The sequence below is a fragment of the Bos mutus genome, chromosome 1 (genome assembly GCF_027580195.1).
Source record: "Bos mutus isolate GX-2022 chromosome 1, NWIPB_WYAK_1.1, whole genome shotgun sequence".
Lineage (NCBI taxonomy): Eukaryota > Metazoa > Chordata > Mammalia > Artiodactyla > Bovidae > Bos > Bos mutus.
In genome coordinates, this window is record NC_091617.1 from 141,995,483 (window position 1) to 142,014,982 (window position 19,500).

Consider the following 19,500-nt stretch of genomic DNA (forward strand, 5'->3'; position numbering starts at 1 on the left):
GAAGTTGGAAGAATTTGTCTACTTGATTTTCTCAGTGGAGGAGAGGTAGACTCTCCAACAAATGGCGCTGGAGCAGCTGGACGCGATGAGCAGAGAGAAGACCCTTGCCCTAAGCTCACATCCGACACAAAAATCTACTCAAAATGGAATATAGATCTAATGTAAACTCTGGAGTTAGCAACTGGTGTTAACCATACAGTGGAATATTATGTGGCCAGAAAAAACAACGAGGTACTGACCGATAATATTCCAACACTGACAAGCCTTGAGGACATCATGCTAAGTGAAAGAAGTCAGACACTGAAGGTTGCATAATATATGACTGCATTTGTATAAAGTGTCTAGAACTGGCAAATCTGTAAGACAGCAGATTAGTGCTGACCTGGGGCTGGGGTTTGGTGGAGAAGGGAGAGTGACTACAAACAGCTACAGGGTTTCCTGGGGGGGGTGAACATATTATAAAATTGCCTATGGTGGTGGTTGCACAACTCTGTGAATATATGAAAATCCACTGAGTTATAAACTGTAAGTGGGTGAATTGTGTGGCATGTGAGTTGTATCTCAGCAGAGCTCTTATATAGAACAGTGCGTATATACATACTAAAGTGTTTTCATGATAATGTAGAACACATATTTTAACATTTTTCCCCCAGGCATCCACTGTTTCCATTATTAGCTTTGTTGTTTGAAAAATGTGAACAGTCTACACAGGGCTCAGAAGGCACGACTTCTGCCAGTTTCGATGTGGACATTGAGAACTTTGTGAGGAAGCAGGAGAAGGAGGGAAAGCCCTTCTTCTGTGAAGATCCAGAAACTGACAATTTAGTAAGTGAAATTTGCGGTTTTCATTTTTATTTCTTCTAAATTTAACCTGTTCAATAAAATGTACATTTCTAATTAGAACTTTGGATTGTTTTTGGTTTTGCTGAAGAGGGGAATTTTCTATTTCTTGAGATCAGCCAGGTCTTGAGCATTCTCCGGTGACCCCTTCTGTAGTAATGCAGCCAGATGGCTTGAGCCTGTGACTTGAGTGGGCCAGGAGTTCAGTCCCTCCCGAGTGTTTGGGAAGGTCCTCTGGGATCGTCGTGCCCCCTGCCTTGCTTCCCAGGCATTGTGTCTGAGCCCAGCTTCAGCTCTCAGCTCTTCCCTCATTGTGGAGCCTGGCTTTGCTCTGGAGGCCAGCACTGGTGGTGGGTGAGACTGTGTGAAGACCTGGGGCTGAGCGGGCCAGGGCATGAGCACAGAGCAGGGGCCGGCTTAACAGAGCCTCTGGCGCCCCTCATGGCCTCCTTGGCCTTTCTGTCCGAGCCAGCCTGGCTCATGAGGGCACCTTCCTCCCAGGTGCAGTGCTCCCAAGCTCTGGGTTCTTTGTGCTTTCTGAAGGCCGCGGAGACTTCCTTGGGGTGACATCTCTGCAGTGCCCCAGGGGAGCGGTGCCCTCCAGCGCTGGCAGCTCTGGCAGCCTGTGTCTGGGACGTGTTCCTCCACTAGATCCTCCCTGGAGTCAGCCAGCTCTCAGACCACAGCCCGAGGGCCCTCATCAGCAGGGAAGGGCTTTTGGAAAACTTCGCTGGATAAACTGCACTGGTCTTAGGTGTAGTTTTTAACTTCTCAGTATGTATTCACCCTTACAGCTAGATAGATTTTCTAGATGAGGTGTCTGACTTTGAGTCTGAGTCCTCATCTTGGAACCAACAGCACCCGCCCTCTGGGGATGAAGGCCATGTGTGCTCCCTGCCTCTGGCCCTCCATGTGCTGCCATCAGTGAGGAGGGAGCAGGAGTGCCAGTGTGGGCCAGGCTGGCAGGGCCCGGGGCCCTCCTGCTGGATGCCCCACACAGGTCCAGCAGGGCTGGCACACGGTCACTCTTGGCATCAGCTGGCTGGCTGGCTCGTTCCTCGGAGATGCCTGAACCGCTGCCACCAAGGTCACGGGAGGGAGCTGAGTTTTAGGTTGTGGGTTCACAGGAAGTGGTGTTTGTGGTACTGCTTCATCACTAGTGTCCACGTTATGTACTACTGGGAGGCGAATTACTCCCAAACTTAGTGCCTTTGTATAATACTGAAGATTTTTTTAGGAAAACTGTAAGAGAGAATCTTTAGGATCTGGGGCTAATCTAGGGCCAGGCAGAGAGTTCTTAGACTTGACACCAAAAGCAGAATCCATTGCAAGCAGAGTTGGTAAGTTGAACTTCTTCAAAATTAAGAAGCGCCTGGGAGGTGGGCACAGGTTCCTCCTCGTTTACAGATGAAGGAACAGGAGCAGACTGAGGGTGAGTCACCAAGGGGACCGAGGTTGAGCCCGGCAGCTCCCAGCCTGCGCCTGCTGTCTCCCCTACTACGCTGAGCCTGACACCAAGCCGCGGGGCAGCTCTGATGTCTTCCTCTTCCTGGTCCTGGCAGCCCAGGCGGCCGTGTCTGTACAGGAGACTTGTGTGGTGATGATGGCCGCTTACCCTCGTGCTCCCTGGTTCTTGACTGAAAGTTTCGATTTTCTTGCCTCTAGATGGTAAAAGCCATCCAGGTTCTGCGTATTCATCTTCTTGAGCTGGAAAAGGTTAATGAACTCTGCAAAGATTTCTGCAGTCGCTATATTGCTTGTCTAAAAACGAAGATGAACAGCGAGACTCTCCTGAGTGGGGAACCCGGCAGCCCATACTCCCCCGTCCAGTCCCAGGTATTTACGTCAGGGCTGCACGCCTGTTGGGGCACTGCGGTGTTGGCAGGGGTGAAGCATATCCAAGGCCACTAGCCCTGTCAAGATCGGGGTGGGTGGGGGCTGTACTTGGCTATCCTGCTCTGAGGAGCCCCCAGGTCTCCAAACATGGCCTGTGCTGGGAACACACACGGCCCCTCAGGCCAGAGAGACCTCCCGCCTGGGCTCCACGCCGTGAACCAAGTGGGCCTGACTGCGTCCTACCCCAGAGCCCAAGGTGGAGCACCAGTCATTTCTTTGTTTCTCTTTTTGTAAATGAATGTATTAAATTGTGGTAAAGCACACAACACAGAATTGACCACCTTGACCATTTTAGAGTGCACAGCTCGGGCATTAGGCAGCCTCACAGGGTTCTGCAGCCATCCTCACCATCATCTCCAGAACGTGCCATCTTCCCAGCCTGAAGCCCCGTCCCCGTGAAACTGACCCCTCACCCTCCCCTCCCAGCCTGAAGCCCCGTCCCCTCCCAGCCTGAAGCCCCGTCCCCGTGAAACTGACTCCTCGCCGTCCCTGCCCAGCCTGAAGCCCCGTCCCCGTGAAGCTGACCCCTCGCCCTCCCCGCCCGCAGCCCCTGGCCCCTCCATCCTGCTTTATGTCTCCAGGAACTTGAATGATCTAGGTGCCTTGTGTGGGGGCAGTCATGCCGCGTGTTTCCTTCTGTGTATTTTACTTACCATAATGTCCTCTAGAGTTCATCCACGTTGAGGCACTGTTGTATTTAGTCACTGAAAGGGTGTGCTAACATTTCATTGTGGTTGTCTTTCGCATTAACCATCAGGGAGACAACAGCCATCTTTTCATATGCTGATTTCCATCTGTGTATCCTCTTTGGTAGAATGTCTACTCACGTCTTTTGCCTATTTTCCAATTGGATTTTTTAAAAATTGTTCACCTTTGAACGTTCTAGATCCAAGTCCTTCATTAGATATATTGTTTGCCAATATTTTCTCCAAGTCTGTAGCTTATCTTGCATCCTTTTAATAGGGTCTTTTGCAGAGCAAGCCTTTTAAATTTTGATAAAGTCCTATTTATCGAATCTCCTTTTATGAGTCACACTTTCAGTGCCAAGTCTAAAAACTCTTTGTCTAACCCTAGATTCCAAAGATTTTTTTCTCTTACTTTTTTTTTACTAAAAATTTTATATTTTACATTTAAACCTGTGACCCATTTTGAGGTCTGTTTTTATGCCGATGTTTGTCCATTCACTCCAGCGCCATTTGTTGAAAAGGCTGTACTTACTCCATGGAATTACCTGTGCATTATTGTCAAAACTTAGTCGGGTATATTAGTAGGGCCCATTTCTGTGTTCTCTGTTGTGTGTATCTAGACTGTCTAGTCTTGATTCCTGCTGCTATATGTGTCTCAAAACTGGGTAGGTCGATTTCTCCTAGTTTATTCTTTCTCAAAATTATTTTTGGTATTCTAGTTCCTTTGCCTTTCCGTATAAATTTTATAATTGTTGTTGTTCAATTGTTAAGTCGTGTCTGACTCTTTTCAACTCCATGGACTGCAGTATTCCAGGCTTCCCTGTTCTTCACTATCTCCTGGGGTTTGCTCAGACTCATGTCCATTGAATCAATGATGCCATCCAACCACCCCAGCCTCTGTCGCCCCCTTCTCCTCCTACCCTCAGTATTTCCCAACATCAGGGTCCTTTCTAGTTAGTTGACTCTTCCCATCAGGTGGCCAAAGTGTTGAAGCTTCAGCTTTAGTATCAGACCTTCCAGTGAGTGTTCAGGGTTGATTTCCTTTAAGATTGACTGGTTTGATCTCCTTGCAGTCCAAGGGACTCTCAAGAGTCCTCTCCAACACCACAGTTCAAAAGCTTCAGTTCTTCAGTGTTCAGGTTTCTTTATGGTCCAACTCTCACATCCATACATGACTACTGGAAAAACCATAGCTTTGACTAGACAGAGCAAGTGTCTTTTAATTTTGTGGCTGTGGTCACCATCTGCAGTGATTTTGGAGCCCAGGAAAAGTCTGTCACTGCTTCCATTTTTCCCCCTTCTATTTGCCATTAAGTGATGGGACAGGAAGCCATGATCTTAGTTTTAGTTATCTTTTTTGGTACAGTCTGGCTAACTTTGGTATCAAATGAATTGGAGAGTATTCCCTCCTCTTCTGTTTTCTGGAAGAGATGTAGAACTGGTGTTAATTCTTCTTTAAATGCTTGACAGAATTCTCCAGTGACACTACCTAGACCTGGAGATTTCTTTTTGGGGAGTTTTAAAATTACTAATTCAGTTTCATTAGTTATAGGGCTATTCAGATTATCTGTTTCATGCTGCACTTTGCACTTTGCAGATGTCAAATTTATGTGTGTTGAGTTGTTTACAGTAGTATTCCTTTTTCATCTTTTGATGTCTTTAGGGTCTTTTTAGGCCCTGTTTCATTCCCAATATTGGTAATTTGTTTTTTCTGTCTCTCTCTTTTTTTTTTCTGTCAGTCTTACTAGGGATTTGTCAGTGTATTGATCTTTGCAAAGAACCAGCTCTTATCTCTGCTTTGTCTGTTTTTCTATTTTCAATTTCATTGTTTCTGTTTTCATCTTTATTGTTTCCTTCCTTCTGCTTGCTTTGGTCTCATTTGGCTCCTCTTTTTCTGTGTTCCTGATGTGGGAGCTTAGATGACTGACTTAGATGGCTTTATATTTATGTAGCAAACTTGATGTAGACTGACCAGAGCTTTTATGTTCAAATCGATGCGATGGCACACAGAGGAATTATCTCTGAAGGATATCCACATAGGCTGTTCAACCCCTCAAATGTCTGGGTGCCTTCTCTGTGCCAAACCAGTGCTGGAAGCCAGGTGCAAAGAGCCTGTCCTCTGTCAACTCCCAGGGAAGCCATCACAGAAAATGGATAAATTAGCCCATTTGGATCTGACTTCAGATGAGTAGATCCTCCAGTGTGGTGTTACAGATATTTGCATGGCTCTTGCAGTCGGCCAGGTGCAGACCCAGCACCCCACACACCTGAACCCTGGGGGCTCTGATGTGCTCTGCGCAGTGGGAAGGGCAGGTACAGACTCTGCTGCCCCAGGGTGCGCCCCCACCCTCCACCCCCTGCCACAGCCCCAGCCTGTGGCATCGTCTTCTGAATAGTTCATCTTGTCCAGGAGGCTTTGATTCTTGGAAAACTCTGAGCTAAGTTGAATGGAAAAGGTGTGTCATGAGATCAGGTAATTTTTGTCTTCCTAATTATATCTCCAGGGCCATAGGATGTATTTAGTATGCTGATGAGGTGAAAGATAATCTTTGGAAGCTAAATTGAAAGTCCTGTCTCAGTATTGATCATCATATTTAACAGTCAGTTTTGCATCTCTTGGTTTCCAGATACGGATGTAGCACTTGCCTTGTGAAGACGTCATCTGATGATGCTCTTTGCTCGAGCATCTTTCCCTTATTAATGATGCCTTTATGCCACTTGCTGTGAAGTGTTAACCATAGGTTTTCTGATTTCTGATAACCTCTTCACTGTGTGTTTCTGACTTGCAGCAGATTCAAAGTGCCATCACAGGCACTCTTAGCCCCCAAGGAATCGTGGTGCCAGCATCCGCTTTGCAGCAGGGGAATGTCACCATGGCAACAGTGGCAGGTATGATGATAGAGAAAGAGACACTTTCCTTGAGCTTTTGCAGAAGAAAGTCCTTCATATTAGAATGAAGCAGCACATAACCAAGGTTTCTAATTAATGCCAGTTCCCAGTACAGGACCACCAGCATCTCTATCTCTTTGAATGTCTGGTTCTTGTTAATTCTCAGTAACAAATATATTATGCAAACTGTGTTTCCCTGTCAAAAAATATGGGAAGGAAAGGTTTTATGTAGAAGTTGAAAATACATAGCAAAACCACCTGAAATTTTTAAATAGCACAGTTTTCAGTTGTCCTCCTAGCAGCACCTGGAAAATCTTAAGTTGTTGAGTTTTCCAAATTTGCTGGCATATTGAGTGCAACACTTTCATGGCATCATCTTTTAGGATTTATCTTTTAGGAAATATCTCAGCTGGAATTCCATAAGTCGTATTATTAATTGATGACAAGGAGTGAAAATGCAGTCTTAATGTTGGGATTACCTGTTCTTGATACACCAAGGAACTGTAGACTCTGTCCTCCTTCCTGTGATGGTTTTTAGTAGACGTTGCACATCAGAACCATCATGAAAAGGGCAAGCGCGCTGAAGGAGGGAGTGAAATTGATGCTGAACCCCCCACATAATCGCACAAAAGGAAACCTCCCCAGGAAGATGAAAGCACACTGGATGAAAGAAACAACTAGAGTAAAAAGAAATGTGATCTCAGACCTTTGCTTGAGTCCTTTAAGACGTGCCAGGAAATAGAGGCAAGCCAAGGAAGGGGCTCACGGACTCCCCACCTCCCCCAGCCACCCCCCACACTGTCTCATGAGGAGCCCTGGCTGCCCTCCGCCCCACCCTGGAAGTGACAGGTCCACTAGCAAGGTGCTGGTGACTGTCTGAAATGATTTTCAAAGCCCGTAAGCTACGACTTTATTCTTCTATGAGTACGTTGAGGCATGGTGTTCACTGTTGAGGCTTGGGGTGATTTAACTTCTCTTGTCCTTTCCAGGGGGTACAGTCTATCAGCCTGTCACAGTTGTCACTCCCCAAGGCCAAGTGGTGACACAGGCATTGTCGCCTGGCACCATCCGGATCCAGAACTCCCAGGTGCGTGGAAGGGGCTGGGCGGGGTGCGGGTGAGTGCGTGTTCACAGTGCAGGGGGCGGGTGGGGCGCGTGTTCCCAGTGTGGGGGCACAGGTGGAGCTGGGCTCAAGCTCTGCCCTCTGCGTGAAGGTCACTGTCCCAGACCTGCTTCCTCAGGTACTTCCCAGTTAATCTGAATGTCCATGTTGCCTGTCTTTTTCACTTTTCATCTGCCTTATTGTTGCAAAGTTCAGAGAAGCATAAGGAGGAAAAGGTCGCCCAGGACCCCTCCCCACCACGTGGGCTGTGCAGCTGTCTCCACTGCTGGAGATTGGAGGCTGTGTAGACGCATCCTTCCCAGACCCCTGGAGGTTCACGGCAGACTGCAGGCTTCTAGCTAAGGGTGTGGGGCTGGGCTTGCAGTAGTGACGGTGCTAAAATGCTGTGGTGTGCCCACCTTGAAGTCCTCCCGCCCTCTCTGTGCCTTTGTGGTGAAATAAGGCCAGTCTCCTTTCTATTCTAGACACACACGCAGTTGTTCCCCGCCCCCCCCCCCAACTTTGCTGGGTTTACATCAGAAGCAGTGTTTCTGTTATCAGTACTTATTTCAGACCATTGTTTACATTAGTTCTCTTTGGCCTGCATGGATGTCTTCTACATCCTTATTGGCCACTTTGAGGCCCAGCCCTAGGCATGTCAACGTTTTCCTAACTCAGAAGCAGGTATGAGAAGGCCTGGGCAAGGGGCCTGCTGGGCCCACGGGCCCACGACACGAGTGGCTGCCCAGGCCCAGCAGTGGGGAGGGTGGGGCTAGGCCCCTAGAGCCCTTCCTCCACCGCCCCGCCACGAGCCTGCTTTCCCTGAAGCTTTCCATTTACAGCGGCTCTGAACATAGAGCTGGCTTGCAGAGCATTTCCTAGCATCATAGCGAAGAATTAGAGGAAGCGCACTCTTAAATCACGTGCTTATTTGTTTTGTAGAGGTTCATTCGTGCTGTCAATTAAGGGAGAATATGAATTTTCCTCTGGTTTACAGAGCAGACGTGCAGAGTGTGGGTTGGGTCAGTGGAGCCCCTTCTAACATGCAGCATGGCTGACGAGCGAACCCCCTCTGCCCTAGTCCTGGCCAGCCCCACAGGCCCTCCCCCGCCCTTGTCCCCTCCCTGCCATGTCCCGGGTGTCTGCCACTTCCAGGGCATCAGGGCTAGGAGCAGAGAAACAAGCCCCGTGGGGTTTCTCACAGAAGAGTAAATAGAGTTGACGGGGGCCCTGGTGGGGTGTGCTGAGATTAACTATGCTGTCTAACGTTATTTTCAATTGTTTAAAAGCTTCAGTTACAGTTAAACCAAGATCTCAGCATCTTGCATCAAGATGACGGCTCATCTAAGAACAAGAGGGGGGTCCTGCCAAAGCACGCCACCAACGTGATGCGGTCCTGGCTCTTTCAGCACATTGGGGTGAGAACAGATGTGACTGCCCCGTTAGCACAGCTTCGAGATGCTTTCTTTCTGCTTATTGTCTAGGAAACATTGACTTACATGGGCTGGTAGGCCAGGTTGTAAGAATCGGTGTTTTACTGACTGCCCATAGTGCATAGACCATGAGACAGAAGTGGGGCTACCCAGAATTGGAGGAAAGGCTTCAGGAAACGGAAATCAACCAGGGATACCACTAGTGAGAGGGAATCCCTGAGTTCAGCCGACATTAACAGTGCCTGAGCCTGAGAGAACTGCCTGGGGAACGTACCTGGGGGAGGGGAGGCTGATTAGAGAAGCGGGCAGAGAAATGGTGCTCTCAGGCAAAACCTTGCAAAATAGTTATGTTTTATGTATGTTATGGGCTTCCCTGGTGGCTCAGACTGTAAAGAATGCCTGCAATGTGGGAGACCCAGGTTCGATCCCTGGATTAGGAAGATCCGCTGGAGAAGAAAATGGCAACCCACTCCAGTATTCCTGACTGGAGAATTCCATGGGCAGAGTTACAGTCCATGGGGGTCACAAAGAGTCAGACACGACTGAGCAATTAACACTTTCAACACTTTATGTATGTTGGATTTGAAAGGGAGGTGGGGAGTTGAGCTTGTGGGCAGAGTGATTGGCAGATGGGCTATTGACTGTGAAGCAGAGCTTGGTCTGTTGATTTCACAGGAAGACTCGCTCATGACCCACCCAAGCTGCAGTCCTCACACCCCTGACTCAGGAGAGGGGGTGACCCTGAGTAGTTTTCAGGGATGACAGTGGTCTAGCTGCTGGGTCGGGAAGGACAGGCTGACCTTTGGGGGGTGGGGGTAGGTTGAAGGGGGTGGGGGTAGGAAAGTGCTCACCCACTAAGTTACAGCCTGTCCAGGTGGAGGAATGGGGCAGGGGGGCTTGTGGGCAGATGCGGAGGCTGCCTCTGGCATCCAGAGGGGCGGGAGGCCAGGAAGGCTGGCAGGAAGCCCCTCTCCACCAGGCATTTCCGTCCACGAGGTTTTCCTTCCAGGGTCCTGCCCGGGGCTGCTCCTGAGCTGAGCCGGTGGGCCCAGACCTGCCCCTCGGCATCACGACAGTCATCACCCCTGCAGCCGCATCCTCACTGCCCCCGCCTCCTTGCCTCTGCCCAGTGCGCCTTGGTGCCCTCAGGTCTCTACAGTCCCCCTCACCCCCCAGAGGTGCCCGCCGCCTGGGCTAAGGCCAAGGTTGTTCCTCGGCGTCTTCTTTGTCCTCCCTTGACTGGGAGCCCCAAGGCCAGCGCCCGATTGTCGCCTTGTGTCCCCCTGGGGCTTGGCCCTGGTCCCTGCTAAGCCTCTTTCCTCTGCCTGGGTCAGGCTCTGCGCCCTGGGCCCCGGTGGGAGGGCGCAGCTCACGCACTCGTGTGGAAGGAGAACACTGCTGTTTGCTGCAGTACAGCCTCATGGGGAAGTTGGTCTTAGAAAGAGTCAGAAGGAAATGGAGATTTCATGGCTGAGTGTCACAGTGATGTTCATTATAATAATGGGGAATGAGGTGGTGTGTGAATCAGGACCCATAGATTTGATGGAAGGTTGTGCAGCTAGTTAACACGGTGAATGAGGGCCCAAAGCACCAGAAGCTTAGGTACCTGGTGAGAAAGCAGATCGAATGTGTTTCTAATACACTGGTTATTAGAGCTGGTGAGTACGTCTGTAATGTAGTGATTGGACTATTACACACAGAATGGAATTGGGTTTTTTCCTATTGTTTCCTTTAATGTATTAATCATTTCTAAAATAGACCTTGCTCATAGGTTCATTTTAAAATGCCAGTGTAAACATTTTCTATGTCTTCTTTCCCTCATTGCCTGTAAATATTATCCTCCCTTTGTGGTTTTTCCTCACACTCTAGGCAGAAGTTGTTACTTTTTTTTTTTCCTGGTTTGTGTACTTGCTTCCTGTCACCTTTTTATTTTATGAGCTTTTTAGAGGACAAGAATGATATTTCTGTTTCCAGAAGCTCTCAGTTGGCTCCGTGTGTGCTCCTGTGGAATGAAAGTGAGTTACTATCAGTCAGTGTGAGGCATGGAGCGCTGCTGAGATGAATCTGCTGCTGTTCTGTTGTCCCCAGGATACACAGTTACTTTTCCAACACAGGATGCTCACTTAAGAACTGAAACACACTCCCACCTCCTTCTTTGTTGGCGCTGTCCACTCTCTGAGGTCCTGGTTGGTGGAAAATGAGGGACTTGAGTGCATGTAGGTTTTAGAGTAGGTGTCTCTCTGGTCCCCCATGCGGGCAATAGTCACCTCTGGACATGTTATTCCTGTAGATAGAAATTACCTTCCTTTGGTGCTTCTGTGAATTTTGATACAAGCATATCACACTTCTCAGATGTCGTGATTTTTGCGAGTTGAAGGTTTGTGGCAGCTCAGCGTGAATCAGATCTGTTGGTGCTGTTCCTGACAGCACGTGGTCCCTCTGTGTCTCTGGATCATGTTTTGGTCATTCTCGCAATATTTACTTCAAACTCTTTCATCGTTATTATATTTGTTATGGTGGTCTGTGCTCAATCATTTTTGATGTGACTGTTGTGAAAAGGCAACGGCACCCACTCCAGTACTCTTGCCTGGAAAATCCCATGGATGGAGGAGCCTGGTAGGCTGCAGTCCATGGGGTCGCTAAGAGTCGGACACAACTGAGCGACTTCACTTTCACTTTTTCACTTTCATGCATTGGAGAAGGAAATGGCAACCCACTCCAGTGTTCTTGCCTGGAGAATCCCAGGGACAAGGGAGCCTGGTGGGCTGATGTCTATGGGGTCGCACAGAGTCGGACATGACTGAAGTGACTTAGCAGTTGTGAAAAGATCATGACTCGCTGACGATTCACATGATGGTTAGTGATTTTTAGCAATAAAGTTTCTTCTAATTAAGGTGTGTACTTTTTTTTGGACAAAAATGCTTATTACACACTTACTGGACTACAGTATAGTGTAAACACAACTTACATACATTTTTGGAAGCAGAACAATTTGTGGCCCACTTTATCGCAATGCTCGATTTAATGAGGTAGTGTGGAACTGAACCTGCAGTATTTCCTAGGTGTGTCTGTATTTACTTCTGGTTTAATTCTGTTTTTTCTAAGTGACATATCTCAGTCATCCATGAAAGAAAGAGGAAATAGCAGACACCCCTTCCCCAGCCCCGAGCTGAGCTCTCTGCCGACAGCGCTCGTTAGCCTAGCAGACGCTGTTAGGTGACTGCAGTTTATCCCGGTCCACTTCATGCTCACAGTTCCCGTGACAGAACGTGTCACCTGGACGTGATGGCCCGGGGCAGTCTGTCCGGGCCTCTTCCTGCCGCCTCCTGTTCCACCAGCCCAGGATGGGGAGGGTGTGCCCTGCCCTGCTTGGGTTCCTCGTCTGTGAGTGTGCAGAATCAGTGGATTCCTATGTAGGATGTACACAGGTGATCACATTATCTGTTGTGCTGTGGGTCAGAACACAGCCATTTATCTGCTTTAAATGGATACAGTTTATGGTTCTGAAATGACAGCTGTGAAGCTGATAGAAGAACCGCAGGTTGTATCGGGGGCTTAGAACAGCACCTGGCAGAGCCCCCGGAGTCCCTCTACTTCCAGTGCTCTTACCTTCATCTCTTACCTTCCCCGCGGCCTTTGAGCCAGACTCCCGTCTGGACGACAGCTCTGCCTGGGCTTCCACCAGCTGTGCAGGCCCTGTGTTCTTGGGCAGCTGGGAAAAAGGCTTCATTCTGTTTTAGGCATTTCTGGAAACAAATATAAGACTAAAGTTAAGTTTTAGCTAAAAGCACTGTTCATACCAGTTTTTACTAACAATTATTTGTGTGCTTCTGTTTCACCAGGATGGTCTTGAATTCCTTTTTAAACACTAAAGTTCACGGTGACACTCCTTTTTATTTTCAGCATCCATACCCGACAGAAGATGAGAAAAAACAGATTGCTGCTCAGACAAACTTGACACTACTCCAAGTTAACAACTGGTAAGACGCGCCCACTTTCTGAGACTCTGCTGTCAACAGCACACCTGGAAATCCTGACACCAGTGAATAGTACAGTCTGGGTGAATTACACAAGCATTCCTCTGTTATCAGAGTCTGGGATTGGCAGCAGGACACTTAAGCATAAATCGCACACACTTTCACCTAAGTTTTGTGACCGATGCCCAAGGACTTTTCACTATGATGTATTCGCTCAATCAGAAACGCGTTTCTCCAGGGCCTCCCCCGACCCCCCTTAAACCGTGATGTTTTGTGGACGAGTTTCCATGGGCCATGAACAGCCGAGGTGAGTTCACCTGATCACTGGTAGCCCCCACCCCCCGCTTTTGAGACCCTGTATCCTTTGTTCAGCAGTGATGTGGGGAGGCAGCCCCCGAGCTGGCTGGCCACAGTGGCCCTGTCCCAGCAGGCCTAAGGGGTCCTGAGAAGGAAACGTGTACTTTCTACAGGAAGCACCCTGTTGTGGCTCTGGCGTCACGCGTCACTGTGGACACTTGGATCCTGACCGCTTCCCCTTAAATTAGAGGCACTGATGTCACTAAGTGGCGGTGGGCTCTGAACGTGCGCTTGCATTGCGCTTTTAGTCGTTGGCCTCTTTTTTTACTATTTTACTCATCAGTCAGACGTAGGAAATGATTTCAGCTTAATAGCATTGGCATGCGTAAAAGAAGACACAGCTTCTACCACTTATTAACATTGCTGTATTTTCATTTTAACTGTTAAAATTTAAATTTGAAGATCAGGTAGATTCCAGTGTAAACAATAAAAATTTTCCATTTTGCGCAGTTATACATGCGGGAGGTATGCTTTGGCACTGTATTAAGTACTTCTCCTATCTTGCCTTTGAGCTATTATTTTTGACTTAAGTGGCAACTATAAACCATGGTGTTGGATTATTTCCTGTTGGATCTTTTAAACAGAGCATTAACAAGAGTTGAAAGGCTTTGAGTGTTTCGTTGCTGTGAGTTTTGAGTCTTTCTCTGTCACAGTCTCCGCTGTCTTCATGGCATCCCATTTAGAAACTGCGTTTTGGTTCAGTGACTGACGGATGGGTGACGGACAGAGGACAGAGCGATGTCTCTGGATGTGCTGATGGTTGGCGGCTTGTCAGCCTCTTCACCTGTGGGCCCCTGCTGTTCCTAACTTGCTCCTCTGTGCTGTTAACAGAATTGTCTTTTCTAGAAGTTTTGACCTCAGCTTTTCATTTTAAAATTAATAACAATTTGATACATGTCTTTTATAAATTCTAAAATTTCTAAAGTCTTCTAGTGGCTATTTTTTACCTTTTATGACTTTCCTTTTATATTTGCAAAAATTGTGTTTTGGAGTGAATTTGGACACACCCATCATTAGCTCACGCCTGTGCCTTGTAGAAGCTTTGACGGAGAAGGACGGACAGACGTAGAGATGGCAGCAGGCTTCTCTCCCAGGTCATGCTAGGGTCTGTGGTGTGCTGAGGGGCTGTTGTGACCCTTCAGTCCGGCTCACACTCAGCCGCAGGGACCAGCGACAGTCTCTGAACGGAGCTCTGTAGTATCAGCCTGTTCATATCTATTATTAGAATATGTCCTTGGGCAATTGGAGATTTTTTGAATCTTAGTATTTCACAATTAGACAGCCTCCGAGCCGGACATCTGTCCACACTCAGGGCCTAACAGGGTGGGCGCTCGGAGATGCACCGCCTGCGGGCCTCGGGTCGGAGGCTGCAGGGTGCCTGGTTCTGCTGCTCTACCCTGCCACTTCCTTAGAGAAGGGCATGTCACATCCACAGTTTGAACAGCATCCTCTGTGTCATCGTGAATACCCAGTTCACAGAGGTGGATAAATCAGAGTGGAGAAAAGACGCTGTGGGGCAGTCTGTCTTTATTCAAGTGAATTACTCTAAAAACAGCCCTACTCTCTGGAAGTTTAGATGAGATGCTTGGCGTTACTCTTAAGCACTTCTTACAGCAGGGAATACGTGGTCACATTCATGTGGTTTGTGAAGCACCTGGCCTGTCATTGAGGCCACAGGGCCTTGGAAAGGCCATTTTGACATGAGTATTTCCTTCACGCAGGTTCATCAACGCAAGAAGACGAATCCTACAGCCAATGTTGGATTCTAGTTGCTCAGAAACTCCAAAAACAAAGAAAAAGACTGCTCAGAACAGACCCGTCCAGAGGTTTTGGCCTGACTCCATTGCCTCGGGAGCGGCACAGCCAGCTGCCAGTGAGCTGACTGTGTCTGAAGGTGGGCACCGGGCTGGGCGACCCTGTCCTGCAGGTGCGGGTGAGGCGGTAAACCAGGGGCAAGCAGCAGTCTTGCTGCATCTGACCGTGGGGACAGTGCTGGTCCAGGTGCCCGTCAGCAGTGCAGGTGTGCCCAGGAGAGCGGAGTGCGCGGCCAGACGCCCAAGGCCGCTCCTGTCTCTCTCTGCCCCTCCTGCTTCAGTGCAGGGTGTGTGTGTGTGTCATGCGCCCACTGCCTGGTATTTCACCCTGTGTCCCCCCAGGCTTCATCCAGCTGTGCGATTTCCTGGCGCAGAGCCTTCACGGCCTAGCATCTCTAGTCTGCGTCCCGCTCACGGGTACCTAGTGGTTCCCACTCCCCGCTGTTGGGCTGGAGCACAGGAGCATGTGTCTCGGGTGTCCACTTTCCCTCGCAGACTGGCCTGCCGTCCTCTGACCTCAGTCCCCCCACCCCTGCCTGTCCTCTGAGGCCTCTCCCCTGTGTCCTGGGTCCCTTCTCCTCTGTGTGACGCTTGCTTTCCACCCCAGGCGTCTGTCCCCTTTACCATCCTGACCCTCAGACCCTCTCTAAACAGAGAGCTTAGCTTTGCAGGGTCTGGGACGATCCTAGTAGAGACATTCCTTAAATCCCTGTGGATGGTCCCAGAAACACAGCCAGGGGAAGCCAGGCTGCGCAGCCCAGCGGGCTGAACCCCGATGGCACGGTGACGCCGCTTTGTGCCACAGGGGCCGTCGTGACCATCACCGCGCCCGTGAGCATGAACGTGGACAGCCTGCAGTCCCTGTCATCGGACGGGCCACGCTGGCGGTGCAGCAGGTGATGATGGCCGAGCAGAGCGAGGACGACTCCGTGGACAGCACGGGGGACGGCGGGGCGGCACTGGCGCCCAGCCACCTGGGCGGGCTGGTCCTGGAGAACAGCGACTCCCTGCAGTAGGGCCCGGCCGCCGGCGCCCCTTTTTATAGTTTGCACAGCAAACATTTTACACAGTTTTATTTCTAATATGTTTTATATGTAGGCATAGAAGAGTGCACTTTTGTATTTCATAGTAAGCTTCCAGGGCGTCTTTGCCGGTGCAGCGACTTCTTTCAAGGTGTGTGTGCGTGTGTGTGCATGTGTGTGTGTGTGCGTGTGTGCGTGAGTTTTTAAGGAAATTCTTTAAAGGTTTAACGCTAAAAATGTGATGAATGACAAACACCTCCGCCCCCCCATGAGCCCCTGATTAGGTTAAGGACTAGTGCTTCCATTTTCTGAGCGATTACGCAGTTTTAATTTCGTTCTGTGGGTAAGGCAGGCCTCAGGGGGCTGGTTTACTTGTCAGCCCCGGGATTAGGAAGAAGCCTCTGCACCTGGAGACCGCCCGTGCGAGGCGGGTGACAGCACAATAAACCGCGTGTGACCTGTGGTGGATGTTTGGCGACTCAGATGTGGTTCCGTTCTCATGTTCCGTGAGCCTGTGTCATTTGCTATATATGAAAAGAAACTCCTATTTTTACCTTGCTGGAATTATTGGATAAAAAGCTATTTTTATAAATTCCGTATGAATTGGATTATGACTATGTCAAGGGTAAATTCTAGAGGAGAAACAGTACACACTTATTGACTGTCTCAATTTGGAATGTTCTGAATTGGCCAAATTTGATGAACCTGCCCCCAGTTAGCTAGTATTCTGGTTCTCTGCTCTCCCAGGGTATTAATTCACATTTTCTACTATAAAAGAAACATCTATTTAATGAAATTTTGATATCTTCAAATTTTAGTCAATATGTTGCTCAGATTGCAATTTACACTTTATCTAAACGTGCGTCTCAAGGTATTTGCTAAGTAGGGCTTAGCTAAGTTAAGTGGTAGCCGGTGGTCAGTTAAAAGCTTTTGCTGACTGTTTCCGTCTGATTTAAGTCTGACCACGGTTGAGTGGTGATGTGCCGTGTTAGCTGGGCGTTGTCTTAGGAGCTTTCGGTCAGCGTATGTTATGCATAGAACGTGTGTCATAAACTACTATAAAGTGTCCATCCTGTTGGCTCAGAGCAGGCAAAGAGCAGACCCTTGGCTTTGTTACACGATTAGTGCATGTCCACTGCAGGATGGACAGGAACCGGCAGGGCCTGGGGGTGGGGTGCCGGCGGCTCGTCATCACTCGGTCGGTGGTTCTTCCTCTGACTTGATCACATCACATCTGGATAACGGTGGGACTTCGGCTCCTGGTGACCAGATGGACCACAGAGCAGACTGGGTTTGTTTCTCTGGGTTTGGATTTGCATCTGCCAGTTTACTTTCAAGTGAGGCTTTTTCTCAGAGAGGAAGCAGGACCTGGTTTCACAGAAGACGTCTCTGCGTCACCATCAGTGGGACACCGGAAGCCCTGAAGGACAGTCTAATGGTCATCAGCTCCTGAAAAGCAGCGACAGTAGTTGGCTGTGGACCAAGGCTATCCAGAAGTGTTCTGAGCAAGTGCAGATTTTTTTTCTGGAACTGACTTTTTCTTCCCAAATTATTAATAATTAAAGTTAGTCATAGGAGAGTACTTCCTGGATAACTTAGAAGGAAGCAAGAAATACAGAGGAATTTCTTTTAAAATATTTCAGGAGATTTAAAAGAAAAACTTGACTCTCTTTTGGGGGAGAGAATAACATTTTTAAGCAGCTATTGTGTTCCTTTTAAACAATTTTATGTTTTAAGTCACATCTTTTAAACTATAGCAGTTTGAAAAATTGTTTTAAGTCCAACAAAGTTAGGATTTAAGACTAGACCCTGTGGAAGCTGGCCAGCCACCTTCTCCCTCCCTCGCCTCCCTCTGTCCCTCTGACCTCAGGTTCAGGTTGGTGGTCACTCCTGGTCAGTTTCCCCAAGCAGAAATCCTGTTCCCTGGAGCCGGGGTAGAGGGCTCGGGCTGCACAGGCTGCAGCAGCGTGGACATGGGGCCACATCAGGGCCATGTTGGGGTCTGGCAGTCGGTGCCTGGGGTCGCAGTCCCTGCTCCCTGCAGCTGGAGTCTGCATCCTGGTCGCTACATTCAGAGGACTAGGATAAAGATCATTCGAGAGGGGGCATTTCAAGCTCTTCCCATGAGTAACTAATGGGATCTTAACCCAACAGGCAGACTGTTTTGGTTCATAAGCCACTGTCTGGGGCATTGGTAGTTAGCTGGCACCTAATAAAGACCCATTTTCCAGCCCCTGGGATTTTAAGAGCATCTGTGAGAGCACAACCCTGCTGAGCTCTCATCTTAAAGGAATTTGCTCTTGTTAAATTCTTTTCCCTGAAGGATGGTTTTGACTGTGTCTTGCAACCCAGGTTGAACGTGTCGAGTTACCTGCTGTTCAGCTCTTGAGTGGGTAGCAGATAGCTGGGCCATGTCCAGCCACACTCCAGCTGCTGCAGTAATGCAGCTTTCGTGTTTTGATTCCAGAAATAAAACAGTGTAAGTGTTTGTCCAGCGTGCAATGTACGGTGGGCCACAGCCCCAGCTCGCTCGAAGACCACAGGGCCCTGATGCTGGAGCCGCCGTGGCCCGAGTCCCAGAGTCTTCTCCACATAACCTGCCCACGACCTGACCTGACTCTGACTGGGGCGATAAAGTGGGGGAGCACCTTTTCTTTTAGACAAGCTCAGACATCCCGGGAAAGTGAGAACGGCCCGCCTCTGGTAGTTAGGGACAGAAAAAAAACCCCGCCACCCTCCCCTAATTTAGTTCTGTCTGGTCTGTGAACTGACAATCTTTAAATGTGAATGCTGTAACAATGTTTTCTTGGATTGTTGTCTTTGAAAGGGATTTTTGTGAAGCAACTGATTTATCAAAGCAAAAAAATTAAAAACAGAAACATGCTTCATGGACGTTTTATTTTCTAAAACTCATGTCACCACAGATGCTTTTCCATTTTAAGGACATTCAACATTCAGATGTTGACATGTTTGCTGGTGACACTTGGGGTTTGTCGTGACCCCCACAGATTCTAAAAAATCAGGATTGCACCACCCTGGAGCACTCAGGCCCATTTGCATCTTCAAGAATGTTTTCTAAGTTTCTTGAGGTAGTCACTGGTTTTCCAGGAAAAAAAAAAATGGAAAGCTTCAGTTTGTTTTTTATTGTAGTTCACCGTAAATCTAATTATTCTGATAGTAATGAGAAGAAAATTCATCAGTAAGATATTACCTTTTGTAGTTCATAATGTGAAATTTCCTGCCAGTAAATTTCCAGTTGCGCTGAAGAGTCCATTAAACCACTGTCAGAGAGTTTTAGCTGCCAAACTGTTTATACGTAGAGGCTAACGTTTGTACATAGAGGCTTGAGTCTGCAGACTAAAGTATTGTTTTTAAGTGCATGTAAAATTGTGGACTTGGCTGGAGTGAGGAATGACCGTGGTGAAGTGTGTTGTTTTAAGACACGCTTCTCATGGGTTTGGCAGAAGACAGTCACCTTGTTCTG

General features: G+C 48.5%; 1 protein-coding gene across 1 annotated transcript in view; it reads left to right on the forward strand.

Moving 5' to 3' along the window:
- The window catches only part of PKNOX1 (PBX/knotted 1 homeobox 1), a 44,452-nt gene extending 25,553 nt beyond the window's left edge, over positions 1 to 18,899 (forward strand). The window contains 9 exon segments of the mRNA XM_070376715.1: positions 654 to 825; positions 2,506 to 2,676; positions 6,212 to 6,311; positions 7,301 to 7,398; positions 8,703 to 8,831; positions 12,750 to 12,826; positions 14,902 to 15,074; positions 15,800 to 15,868; positions 15,871 to 18,899. Of these exon segments, the coding sequence (XP_070232816.1) occupies positions 654 to 825; positions 2,506 to 2,676; positions 6,212 to 6,311; positions 7,301 to 7,398; positions 8,703 to 8,831; positions 12,750 to 12,826; positions 14,902 to 15,074; positions 15,800 to 15,868; positions 15,871 to 16,010 (1,129 nt within the window). The 3' untranslated portion in view covers positions 16,011 to 18,899.
- The last annotated feature ends 601 nt before the right edge of the window (positions 18,900 to 19,500 follow it).